Genomic DNA, 13,931 nt, shown 5'->3' with positions numbered 1-13,931 from the left:
TTATGCCCTACAGTTTCGAGATACCCATCCTGTTAGGTTAGTACGAGGTTCCAGGTCCCTGCACTGGGCTGAGCAGATTTCCCGAAACTTTTCAGAACAGCTGTGAGTTGCAGTAGGATACGTAGGCTAATTGCAGCTTTGTCCTACTGGGGTCAGTACCTAACTCAGGTATGCTGCCCTGTGTCTTGTAGAGAGTATACCTGGACAAGGTGATCCTCAGAGGATGTCCTTTCCTCCTGAGTGGTCTAGCACTGCATGCTAGCGGTGGTTACTTCCATAAAAGTAGAATAAGTCCCTTCGTCCCTGTCAAGGGTCTTGGCCTGAGCCAGACCCTGGCTTCACTGCAGCATGAAGTGACTCTCTGTCCATGTCTCTCTCTCTCTCACTGACTCAACTAGAGAACACCTCCCACTACCACTAGGAACTATCCTCGCTTTTATAGGGGCAAACCAAGCCTCCTAGAGATTGGTGAGGCTGTGTGGTGTAAAAGAGAGAAGATAGAGGATAGGCAGAAAAGTGAGGGAAACAAGGCCTGAACCTGTGATTGGAGAGAAAACAAACATGTGACAACCCAATGCTTCTTTCAGCTGTGCACACTATGAAGCATAAAGAAAACACAGTAGTGACACCTAGTGGGAAAACAGAGAATACACTTAAACCATATCCCATTGTAGAAACATGAGTGAGATACTTTGCCCAGGTGCATAAAAGACTTAGTGGCCTGTGCTGGGACACTACAATAAGAGCTAAAGTGATAAAAGATGGTGCTATGGGGGGATGAGGGGGGAGGAAGTATAGCGTAATAGGAATGGGCCTCTAATAATATGGGTAATAATACCTGAGAATAGGAATTAGTGGGAGAGCTAATGAGAGAGTAGTGATAATTAAAGTATTTTGGTGTTTACGACATGAAAAATAGAGGTGGTCTTCAAAACCTGTCCCTTGACATTTGAAAAGAAATGGAAGGAAAAAGATGGTGTGAAATTGTTTTTTTTTAGTAAAGAATTACTTCAATCATGTAAGGCTGGGTTCACACTACCTTTTTTCTATCCGTTTTAATTTTTTTACTTTTAACGGACAGAAAAACCTAGTCAACACTATTTTTGTGTACGTTAAAAAAATGCATCCGTTTTTTTAAAGATGGAAGTCAATGGAAAAACGGATCCAAATGGATGGCACGCTATTGCTTCAGTTTTCGCATTTGTTTTTTCCATAAAATGTATATGTTAAATGGATAGGAAAAACGTAGTGTGGACCCAGCCTAAGAGAAAAAATGTTATATCCAAAAGGTATGCTCATTTGTTTTAGTAATGTTAAATTTTACAAATAAACGTAAAAAATAATAGTTGTGTTGCCTTGGCAGCAGAAGCTTTTTGACATTCCACTTTAAACTGACAGCTGATTGGTTGCTATGAGAAACTCCTATCATAGCTGGAATCAGATTGGCTGTCAGAGACTCCGCCTCCTTTCTGTATTTGTCAGCATTCTGCTCAATGTCCAGGATAAAGTAAAAGGATTTTAGTTTCCATGGTGACCGGCTGACATTTTCATTTTTGACTGCACAGATCACAACATGGCGGCTCACATAGGAGTCCATATTCACAATGCTGAAGCTCACTGTTTGGGTCGGGAGGTTCCAGTGGGAATTTCATAGTTGGCAAATCAGAGTAATTCATTCCGGTTGACCATGATCCTATCTGGAGCACGAATGTTGCCCTTTCTAAACCACAGTCTGTGGAAAAGTCCCTTTCCACCCTTTTTCCGAATGACGTAGTCGACTATGGCTACAATGGCTACTGCAAAGAGTATGGCGGCCACTATACCAACAATCAGTCCAATATTAACATCTGTAAAGGGAAGCAGAGACACAGAACAATTATTACAGGTATTTAAAAGATCTCCGATATGGTTGAAATGTCTTGTATAGAGATGAGTGAACCGGGTTCGGGTTCGAGTGTATCCAAACCCGAACGTTCTGCATTTGATTAGCTGGGGCTTCTGAACTTGGATAAAGCTCTAAGTTGTCTGGAAAACATGGATACAGCCAATGACTATATCCATTATTTCCACATAGCCTTAGGGCTTTATCCAAGTTCAGCAGCCACCGCTAATCAAATGCCGAAAGTTCGGGTTCGGATGGACTCGAGCATGCTCCAGGTTCGCTCATCTCTAGTCTTGTATCTGTTCATACTGAGCTTCCTTGTTCAGGAATAGTATGTCAGAAATATAGTGAAGACTGACGCCTCAACAAGCAGAATAATAGAAAGAGGGGGATAGTGGGAGGATGAAGCTCTGCTAAATAACCCTTCGAATTCTCTGACATTGTTACTTACTTGACACAACCGTCACCTCCTGCTTTGCGTTTGCGTTTCCATGTTTGTTCCTGGCCACACATGTGTATGTACCACTTTGGGCCAATGTTGCTGTGTGGATGATGACTGTGCTGTTATCCGGGGAGTATGTGACCCCAGCATTATTGGGGATTAGCCAGCTGTATGTGGGATCCGGCGACCCATCCGACCTGCATGTTATACTTAGTGGATTTCCTGTTGTGATTCTTCCTTTGGGTGAAACGGTCAGGATTGGGCGCAATGGGCGATCTGAGGAAAAGAGGGAAAAGATTCTTCTATAAGGAATACAGAAAATGGATGCCCAGGGGGAGTGACATAGGTATAAGGGGAATGTTGTGATACTGGCAGATATATATTACACACAGTAATCTATATTGTCCCTATTCAGGGTGGTAGATGGAAATATCTATGGTGACCTATGGTAACAGCATCAAGTCTGGTATGGTAACAGCATCAAGAATCTTAGTAAATAATTCTGAGGTAATAAGTTTAGGTCCTCTAATGTGCTACTCAGGGCAGAAAGAAGGACTGAGAATATGCATGCATTACATTGATGTCAGTGGGCACTATGTAATACTATGGTGGGAGCTGAGTGTGAGGATGAAGTGGAGATCACAGAGAGCAGCAGACGTACATTGTACAATAACCTTGACCTCCTTTGTTGCATTTCCTTTCTGGTTTGTAGCTATACACGTATAATTCCCGGACATGCCTTTGGTCACTGTCACCATGTCATTTATATAATGTCCATTGGCAATGCATTCTACTTTCGGCTCTGGATTCCCATTGGCCCGGCAAACATATAGTCTCTTTTCTTCTACCAGAAATAAAGTCGAGGGGCACAAATCTTCAGTGAACTCTGGGGGGTCTGAAATAGAAACAATAAATATCTGATATTATTGATGAATGATATCCATCTGTCTATCTATTCTCCTATGTACTACGATGTTCTACACCTAAACTTAAGTTTCTTTGTATTCGTAATCTCATACGTTAGGCGTCTTTCGCTACAACCTCACTGGCTGCCACATGGGACCACAAAACACTTACAATGTACTTGTAGGGTCTGGGCTGAAGCTTGAAATAAGTTGAAATTTCCAATAACATAAGCCGTGCAGGTGACATCAAGGTGCGGAGTTCTCCTGCTGGCAGTGAATGTGCGGGTCCTTGTAGACAACAGGTGTATCTCCTCTTCTTCACCGTCCACAATGATAGACAGACCATAAGTCTCAGGATGTTTCTTAGCGATATCACAAGTAGCCGTCACATCCTCATTCAGGTCTGTGATGTTTCTGGATAGAGCTAAACTCACGGTAGGAAGCTCTGGAAAGTAAGTAGACATCTGCTAGGTAACATCTACCATCACTATAATGGTGTTTTGGGGTTTGGTGGTACATTCCCTATTATTACAGTTACTACCATGGAAATTCCATTTGAGATCCATGAGAAATTGTAGATATAGAATAAAAAGATGCATTTAAACTTGATTTGCTGATAAGAACTTCAGTGCAATACACATTAAGTAAACTTTAGTAACCTGCAGCTGCAGGCAGAAGGTATTAGCAAGAGATGTAACAACAAGGTAGAGTAGAGGAACATCTTGAGGACCCTGTCCAATGTAGCAATGTACGCTGTCGGATTAGCGTAGTGGAGAACAGAAGTAGTTGAAGAAGATACTCGTACTTTCGTATAGTTTCACTAATCTAACCGCCTTTTGCCCTATAGTGCTGCTTTCCCGTCCTGCTAGGGTAGTACGAGGTCCCAGGTCCCTGCACTGGGTTAAACAGACTTTCCAAGTCTTCCCAGAAGAGCCGTGCACTGCAGTAGGATACGTCAGCTTTTCACACTATTTGTCCTACTGGAGCCAGTACCTAACTCCAGGTGTCTGCCTTTTGTCTTGTAGAAAGTATCCCTGGCGTGGAAAAGGTTTTCCTCAGAGGATGTCACTTCCTCCATAGTTCTCTAGCACCACATGCCAGCAGTATTTAACAGCAGGGAAACATGTAGGTTGCCCGAGTGACTCTCTCTTCCACTACTGACACCAAAAAGCCCTCCCTTGAGGAACTAGCTCCTTTTTATAGGGGTAACTAAGCTAGTCTGAGTTTGGTAGGGCTAAGTGTGGATAAGAGAGAAGGGATAGGATAGGTAGAAAAGAGAGGGAAACAAGCCTGCACCTGTGATAGGAGGAAACACAACATGTGACAAACAGTAGATAAGCCATTTCTTCCTTCAGCTGTGACCAGTACAGTATACACAATAAATACAGCGACACCTAGTGGGGAAAAACACACAATGCCAACTCCTTCATCCCCTTTTGTGTGAACCTGAGAGAGCTACTTTACCCAGGTGTATAAAGCTTAGTGGCACACCTGTGCTGGGACACTACTTATGCACGGCACTCTGCTGAGGGGAAGGGGGTTGGTTCTGACTATGGATGATCCATGAATACTGGCCAGCTACACAGAGTGGCAATTCCAGATGTATGGGTCCCAGGTTTGCACTACTGGGCTATCCCCTCAACTTATGCTGAGGAGGTCAAGCAGGAAACAGGGACTTCTTGAACCACCCCTAAGTCCCTATGCAGCCTGGTAGGACTTGGGGTCCGCATGGCCGAACCCCAACAACTTACCATAAAACGTTACATTCACTGCAGTCGCTGTAAACAAAGTAAATAATTCAGATTCACAGCGGATGGTTCTCAGTCCTGGACGTGGATAAGCAGCGTTCCCATAGGCCGTGCCCTTTACGGTTCCATCATCTGTCACCATAGGAATGACATCTAATGGGGTGTCATCAATGAATAGGCTCAATCTGACATCTTGTGGGGGAAATCCATTGGTGACCAGACACTCGGCTGTAAAGGAGGTCCCAATTTCTATCCATTCCTGCACCGATACAACAGGAGCGTCCGGCAGGGCTGATATTACAGGAATAAGATAGATTAATGTGAGATATTGAAACCTTAATAGACATAGCATTATTATTGTGAGCTCTGGAATTTAATTTATATAAATGTGTCCACAATTTTATATTCATAGAAAGTTACAAAAGTTTTAATGTTCCTTATACCTTCACATTCTGTCATGTTGTGTCTACCACTAGGGGGAGCTCACAGCATAGGCATTTTTGTCATTCTGAGTAAAAATTCATATGCCCCTAGTGGTGACAGACAGAACTTCAGTTTTATTTTTCCTGAGCCGATCAGATACTAGGATTACCACCTTTTTTGGCCCAAATGTCGACTGACCAGCTATGTGACAGAAATTAAAGTTCTAGATGGACAGAAGGAGCTCATGGGAATATACTCAAACTATATTATAACTAAGATGGTGGTAAAGGGGGCAATGACCATTACAACCAACAGGGGGTTTAGACTACGCTTAGTCCTCCAGGTCCTCATGCACATATGACTATTTTACATTTTTGGGTGGAAATTCTAATTAATTTGATCTTTTAAAGGGGTCTTGTGAACTTACAAAATTATTCTTATCCCCCTGTGGATAGGAATTACTTTGTAAGTTGAAAAAACTCTTTAGGGAGAGGACTATGGGCCATACATCACGTATTGTAGCTGAAGACTGAAAGGCCAAGTGTCATCCAACTTACTGTAGGTCCGTGCAGGTATCTCGGAGGACGTGACTGTGTGACGTTCTGATCCAAGTTGCAGGACGGCCTCACAGGAGAAGTTCATGAGGTTGTCACTGCGACTAGCGTTGAATGTATATGAGTGACTCACAGTCTGTCTGTCCCTCACATGGGGTCCTGCATAGGATCTGCTGCTGATGACCTCCCCTCCTCTGGTGATGTATACGGTAAGATACTGCAAAGGAGCAACTTGATCAACCGTACAAGTGATTGTATATTCTTTTCCTTCTTCTAGCTGGGGTTGCAGATCTATAGAGATGCTGGAAGGCAGAACTGCAATGACATCAAGTGAACATTCATATATGTATTCATTTAGTTGTATTACTGGGGAGAGCTGATCCTTGGCTGATCGTGTCTTTTAAATTTATCATTGGCCATACATCTTAAAGAGAAAAATTTTACTTGTGCTGCCAGTTTCCAGATCACAATTGCAATGCATACTTACCTTCTGCCCTGCCTGTGATCCGGCTCTCCTGTCCTCCAGTTGCTGCTGTATCTTCAGGCTGCCTCCTCCTCAGGAATAATTGCCAGTCGGAGGAGGCGGGCCTGAATATACAGGACAGGAGAGGTGGTATAGAGGGATGCTGGATCACAAGCAGGGCAGAAGGTAAGTATGCAATGCTTGAAAGCTGGCATCACTAGTTTCCATGAATAATACAACTACCACTAACTACCACTGTAAACATTGCTGCCTAACTAAATTTAGATGTTGTCCCTGCTTGTGTCACTCTCTCTACTGAACTGGCATAAGAATCAGAAAAGCCTGGGAGAAAATTCGCCTCAACGTGGCATTTTTATAGCATGTAAATGACGCTAATCGTACAGCCAATCACAGTAATGCCAGTAGTGAACATGGCTACTACATTACCTGATGTGCCCTTCCTTCCCCACACGTTATTGGCTCTTTCAAATTGGTGGGAGGAAACTTAAGCAGTTGCGTACATCGCGAGATGAATATTCGCTTTTTCGAATATGTTCTAAAATGATTGTTATAACCATTCCGATTATTGAACAAATTGTCGAGATCGGTGAACACGAACAATTAGCGCCATGTTTGTACGAACATACGAATATTTACGAACATGTTCGCTTATCACTGATCCTGAGGGGGCACTACAGGGAAATTAAATATTTGCTGCTAGGTTTTTATTCAAAATACAGCTGATCCCTGGCAGTTCTAGCAGTGGGACGTTCTGCGATCGGCTTATTATCGGGAGACCCTTCTAAAAAATGGGGGCAACTACCACTTTATCATAAAGCACCCTGATTGTAGCTCTAACGTATAGTTTACTACTCACCATACGCCATTACTTCATGCAACATAATTTCTTTGCCATCAGTCATACAGAATATTTGATTGTTCTCCCAGTCATCGACAAGGACTTCAACTGCGGACCAGTTGGGCCCCTTCGTGATATTGCGCTTCTCTAATCTGGATTCATGTGTTGTGTCATCTGGATCAGGAGTAGAGCAGTTCAGCCACACAGTTTCTTCAAATGGGACGAACACCAGAGATATTGGGATTTTGTCCTGAGACCTCACTGCAAAAGTAACCATAGGGCAATGTTATATAGCGGAACAACATCTCACTGCATATCACAAGTCTCACCATCTTGTGCACAGATCACAGGTTATAACAATGTGAATAATAATAATAATTTCTTACTCTATATACAGTAGAATCAACACTTTACAAAGCATATCCACATTGCCAGGGCCAGAGCCCTGTGCAGAATTGCCCTCTATATAGTAATAAATCCCTTGTATACAGCTATACAGATTTCTGGGGTGACCACAATGGAGCCACAATGGTGACCACAGACATAGTACTGCATGATAGATACACACAATATATCTTTGATACATCCTGGGAGTTGTATATGATCAGTTTATCCTTCACTACACCTCCACACAGGTTGTTACCCAGCTTACCCAGCCGCCATATCTGGCCATGACCCCAGTCTCAAAGGTGGCTAGGAATGCCTAGAACAGTTTATGCTAGAACTGCAAAATTCTAAATCTACTATCTAGTTAAGCTGGGTTCATAGTGCACCACAGTGCAGCGCATCTCTACCAGCGATAAATCAGAACAACAGTGTGGAAATACATACTGCTCCACCTGTAGTAAACCAACACTGCAGTGCAGAAATAAATACTGCTCCACCTGTAAACTTCATGTCTCTAAAGCATTCACTTTCAATGACAATGTTTCTATTCCCACAAATATTGTTTGTTCTTTGTCTGGTGTTATCAATCCTGTATGACCAGTGTGTTCCAGGGTACGTTTGACTGTCACTGTCAAGGGTTAGCTAATTACCTCTGTCTGGCAGTTAGAGAATGCCAGTAGTGCCAGCACACAACATTGCTAGTTTTCCAGCAGTGAGGGAGTTAACAGTAAGAGGTGTGGTGTGCATGCTGGAAGAGGAGGGGCATAGAAGGATCAGGAAAAGGAGTCCAGTCAGTCAGTGTGCAGCAGTAACAGGAGGCAAGGTCCTGTGGTGTGAGGTAAAAGAAGGCAAGGTTCTGTTGTGTTGTGAGGTAAAAACAGTGACAGGAAAAGCCAGATTTATGTGAATACAGCAGCCAGAGCAAAAAAAATACAAATTTGGTCAGCTCTCCTAGAACATCATTCACACTAGGCAGGAGCACGTTGCTATGGCTGAAATTGCAAACACACAAAAAACATAAAAATGCAACAGCTCACTGCAACAGCAAGATACAGACCCACCACAGACATGAAAATAGTCAAAAGCAGCCCCCCCAACTGCCAAAAAAAACTTCCACAAAAATAATGGGGCTCTTGGTTACCATTTGCAAACAGTGTAAACCACCCCAAATGCAAATGGTAACCCTATGGGGGTGGCACAATGCTCCTAACGGCGCCCCAGTCCTCCAAGCGGTTTTATTAGACCGTGGGGTGAACAAATATGACATTGTGCATTACACAAAACGATTATCAGCTGCAACAGACGGTAATCATCCAAGAACGACCGATAATCGCTTTGTGTAATAGTACCCTAAGGGCCCTAATACACAGACCGATTATCTGCTGAATCAGGCCGATTTGGGCAAATAACGATGAGCTGAGGAGCCGATCCTCAGCTGACTGTCTTACATCATGTTTAAAAAAGAGCAACAATTTAGCCTAGTCATAGAAAGCGATGTATCTCTTAATAGGGGGAGTATCCATATGCCCTTGCTTTCCTCCTTCCTATTTTATAGGACCTGTGATTAAGAGCGCAGTTCAGGTCCACAATACCCCTGAACGTATCTGTCTAGGATCTGCCCATGATTTCTTCACGGTTCACAACAAATTGTCCTTGCAGTGGAGGGGGACCGCCATGGGGTCCAAAATATTGTGAGCTTGAATAGTGAAGATCTTCTACAGCAAAAAGGAGCTACCATCAACATCAAGCTGGCAGATAATGGTGTTGTTGTTGTGGTTATGAACAACTAGATATAAATGAAGGAGGCCTAAAGACAGCTCTATAATAATACAGCGAATGAGATATTAAATGAAGGTCCTGCGGTTTATGTAAGTGGTCTCTTTTGGATGAAACTCTGTGTAATGGTGTGTGGAATTTCCTGTTACTTCCCCGTTTTAGTTATTGGCAAAAATCCACTAATTGAACCTCCCGGGTCTACCTATTGTTTCAGGGGTGGGGTGTGTTTTGAATAGAGCCTCAAACTTTCTAGACATACAGTAGTATTACAGCCCTTAGTCTTTGATAATGAAATCTCATATAGAAGATACTTCTGATTTCTTGTCCAAAATTATATTAATGTCTTGGGTATCACCTTTATTGCATTTATAGTATAGCTTGTCCGTGTACATCCAATGGACATGATAAGGGGATAGACACCACCAGAAGAGCATTAAGAGCTTCCATATACACTAAAGAGTGACAACAGTTTGTTACTATTTCTTCTAGAACTGACCTTAACATGCAATTTCTTTATATTTGACAATAAATTGTTCTTGCCGCATAAGGGGACCGCCATGGGGTCCAACGTGGTGCATTCTACTGCAAATTTGTATGTGAAACTTTGTCTATGTGCCCCACCAAGCCCAGAAAATTGTGGGCTGTTGGAGATACATAGACTATGTCTTTCTCTATTGAGTGAGTTTTTTTTTTCTTTGAACAAGGACTATGAATTACTCAAATAAAGAGGTCCAATCTCCAACAACAGATTAAAGGAGAAGTCCAGAGAACATGATAAACAAGCACTAAAGGTTCCAGGATCCTCAACGGAACTCATTTTCCCACAAGGTGCGATGTCACCCCGAGTCGGGGGGGGGATGCACAATCCCTCTGATGGATTGCCTCCTCAGCCAATCAGTGACTGCAACGGTGTCCCGTCCCAGTCAGTGATTGGCTGAGTGGGCAATCCATCGTAAGCAGGAGATCACTTAGCCTGGCAGGGGTCCAGGACCATTGAGAAAGCGCTATGGAGGCACAGGGAGAGGTAAGTACGGCTTGCTGCCTGCTTGAAAATATTTTTTTTTACTCCGAACTTCTTCTTTAATTTAATGACTCCAAAAGTTTGATCAAATCCCTAAAAGTCAATTTAAAAGAATTTAAAGGATTGTTTTTAATGAAAGAAAACTGTCGTCCTCACTAAACAAAACAGCAAGAAATGTTCACGCTGAGGGTTACTTGACATTTCTGAGCTCTGCGTGCAAAGAAAATATTTTGAGCATGAATCACAGAGATCTTCTTCATAAAAAATTGCACATCCCTAGGATACCATCTGTAACTCTTAATAGGGGGAGTATCCATATGCCCTTGCTTTCCTCCTTCCTATTTTATAGGACCTGTGATTAAGAGCGCAGTTCAGGTCCACAATACCCCTGAACGTATCTGTCTAGGATCTGCCCGTGATTTCTTCACGGTTCACAACAAATTGTCCTTGCAGTGGAGGGGGACCGCCATGGGGTCCAAAATATTGTGAGCTTGAATAGTGAAGATCTTCTACAGCAAAAAGGAGCTACCATCTACATCAAGCTGGCAGATAATGGTGTTGTTGTTGTGGTTATGAACAACTAGATATAAATGAAGGAGGCCTAAAGACAGCTCTATAATAATACAGCGAATGAGATATTAAATGAGGGTCCTGCGGTTTATGTAAGTGGTCTCTTTTGGATGAAGCTCTGTGTAATGGTGTGTGGAATTTCCTGTTACTTCCCCGTTTTAGTTATTGGCAAAAATCCACTAATTGAACCTCCCGGGTCTACCTATTGTTTCAGGGGTGGGGTGTGTTTTGAATAGAGCCTCAAACTTTCTAGACATACAGTAGTATTACAGCCCTTAGTCTTTGATAATGAAATCTCATATAGAAGATACTTCTGATTTCTTGTCCAAAATTATATTAATGTCTTGGGTATCACCTTTATTGCATTTATAGTATAGCTTGTCCGTGTACATCCATTGGACATGATAAGGGGATAGACACCACCAGAAGAGCATTAAGAGCTTCCATATACACTAAAGAGTGACAACAGTTTGTTACTATTTCTTCTAGAACTGACCTTAACATGCAATTTCTTTATATTTGACAATAAATTATTCTTGCCGCATAAGGGGACCGCCATGGGGTCCAACATGGTGCATTCTTCTGCAAATTTGTATGTGAAACTTTGTCTATGTGCCCCACCAAGCCCAGAAAATTGTGGGCTGTTGGAGATACATAGACTATGTCTTTCTCTATTGAGTGAGTTTTTTTTTTCTTTGAACAAGGACTATGAATTACTCAAATAAAGAGGTCCAATCTCCAACAACAGATTAAAGGAGAAGTCCAGAGAACATGATAAACAAGCACTAAAGGTTCCAGGATCCTCAACGGAACTCATTTTCCCACAAGGTGCGATGTCACCCCGAGTCGAGGGGGGGGATGCACAATCCCTCTGATGGATTGCCTCCTCAGCCAATCAGTGACTACAACGGTGTCCCGTCCCAGTCAGTGATTGGCTAAGTGGGCAATCCATCGTAAGAAGGAGATCACTTAGCCTGGCAGGGGTCCAGGACCATTGAGAAAGCGCTATGGAGGCACAGGGAGAGGTAAGTACGGCTTGCTGCCTGCTTGAAAATATTTTTTTTTACTCCGGACTTCTTCTTTAATTTAATGACTCCAAAAGTTTGATCAAATCCCTAAAAGTCAATTTAAAAGAATTTAAAGGATTGTTTTTAATGAAAGAAAACTGTCGTCCTCACTAAACAAAACAGCAAGAAATGTTCACGCTGAGGGTTACTTGACATTTCTGAGCTCTGCGTGCAAAGAAAATATTTTGAGCATGAATCACAGAGATCTTCTACATAAAAAATTGCACATCCCTAGGATACCATCTGTAACTCAATTTAATGGTTTAAGTGGCCAAATTACAGAATTTATTCAAAAACATTGGGCCATTGTAAGTAGGAATTATCCTAACCTATCCTATCCTAAAATATTTTTTTTCCAAATCAACCGGTGTCAGAAAGTTATATAGATTTGTAAATTACTTCCATTTAAAAATCTCAAATCTTCCAGTACTTATCAGCTGCTGTATGTCCTGCATGAAGTGGTGTATTTTTTCCAGTCTGACACAGTGCTCTCTGCTGCCACCTCTGTCCATGTCAGGAACTGTCCAGAGCAGGAGAGGTTTTCTGTTTATTTAATTTTCATATAATAAATATCAGAATTACAACATCATATTAAACTTGCATCAAAGATATTTGAGCTATATCATAGACAAAACAAGTCAGCACTTACTTCATTATGACAGTGTACTGTACTGTATATACTATGTACTCTGCTCTTTGATATATGAATGGGACCTAAGGGTGCAGTCACACATACAGGATCTGCTGCAGATTTGCAGATGTCCATGTAACTAAATGCATCCATCTACATACTGTTTCCAACCGCCCCATGATATTCTGTTGTTTTTACCTTGATAAATCAGTATAACAGCAAAGATTGTTAGGAGAATCTGGCAGGTCTTCATGGTGAGATGTGCTGCAGCAGCAGGGGGTGATCTCCATAGGGCAGGAACAGAGATGAGGGTAGCATGCCCAAAAAAGAATAGAGAAGCAAAATCTTGTGATATCCCAGAGATGACCTTCTTGTCTTCTAATAGTTTATTCTTTCTGTGGTTCCTGCTTTCTAGTTCAAGTTCAGACCAGATCTAGTTCTCCTTCTCGCCTCGCTGAGTGCCTGGCTCTGCAAGCCCCCACGAGTGATCTCAGGCCAGGGGGGGCGGTATGGAGGGCGTCACTGTGGATCCTAAGTACTAACTTTCCCCACGTCTCTTCATCTATATCCTGGTATATCCTATATCCTGAAGTCTTTTCCCTCTATATAGCCTCATCTCTCTATATAGTCACATCCCTCTATATACAGAAATACAGAAATTCCCCAAATAGGACAGTAGCATTATAGATTATAATATATATATTATACACCATATATAAAATCCTATCAGAAAGTCAGTGATTTAGGGTAGTGCCAGTGGTATCTTATGTCTTGTCAACAGCACATGACCCTTTTTTATCACCCCCAAGGGGAATTCAGACCCCTAAACTAATACAAACCTGAGGAGGAGCACCTATGGGGTGAGCACAAAGGGCTCCCAGGCTGTGTATTGCAGGGCTAGCTGGGTGCAGTGCTGCGTGGCATAAGTCACAGGTACAATACAAAGTGCAGACAAATGACTTCTGACACTAGGATTCCATTAAACAACTCTAAACTTTACTAAGCAGTTCTTGTGAAAAAGATCACTGCACAAAGCAGGTTAACTGAACAATTTGATTTTAAGCAGTTTAGTAGAGATAGGTAGCTTGGTTGCTGTGTGTTACAAATATATATAAAAGGGCTCACAGTCCAATAAGACTAAATTCTGCTTATGAGGAACTTCACAGTGTGACTGTCTGTGATTAGAAAGAGAACAATCATACT

At 42.2% G+C, this 13,931-nt stretch overlaps 1 protein-coding gene across 1 annotated transcript; it reads right to left on the bottom strand.

Moving 5' to 3' along the window:
* Nucleotides 1-574: 574 nt before the first annotated feature.
* On the bottom strand, nucleotides 575-13,179 carry LOC138768392 (intercellular adhesion molecule 5-like). Its single transcript, XM_069946394.1, has 8 exons — nucleotides 12,927-13,179; nucleotides 7,295-7,537; nucleotides 5,958-6,269; nucleotides 4,981-5,268; nucleotides 3,402-3,674; nucleotides 2,986-3,219; nucleotides 2,334-2,600; nucleotides 575-1,847 (listed from the first exon to the last, which is right to left on the bottom strand). Exons 1-8 carry the CDS (start codon nucleotides 12,979-12,981, stop codon nucleotides 1,663-1,665), a joined length of 1,857 nt encoding a protein of 618 aa, XP_069802495.1. The 5' UTR covers nucleotides 12,982-13,179; the 3' UTR covers nucleotides 575-1,662.
* Nucleotides 13,180-13,931: the final 752 nt, after the last annotated feature.

The sequence above is a fragment of the Dendropsophus ebraccatus genome, chromosome 1 (genome assembly GCF_027789765.1).
Source record: "Dendropsophus ebraccatus isolate aDenEbr1 chromosome 1, aDenEbr1.pat, whole genome shotgun sequence".
Taxonomy (NCBI): Eukaryota; Metazoa; Chordata; class Amphibia; order Anura; family Hylidae; genus Dendropsophus; species Dendropsophus ebraccatus.
Note: the sequence above shows the minus strand (reverse complement) of the source record. Positions and strands in the feature narration are given on the sequence as shown.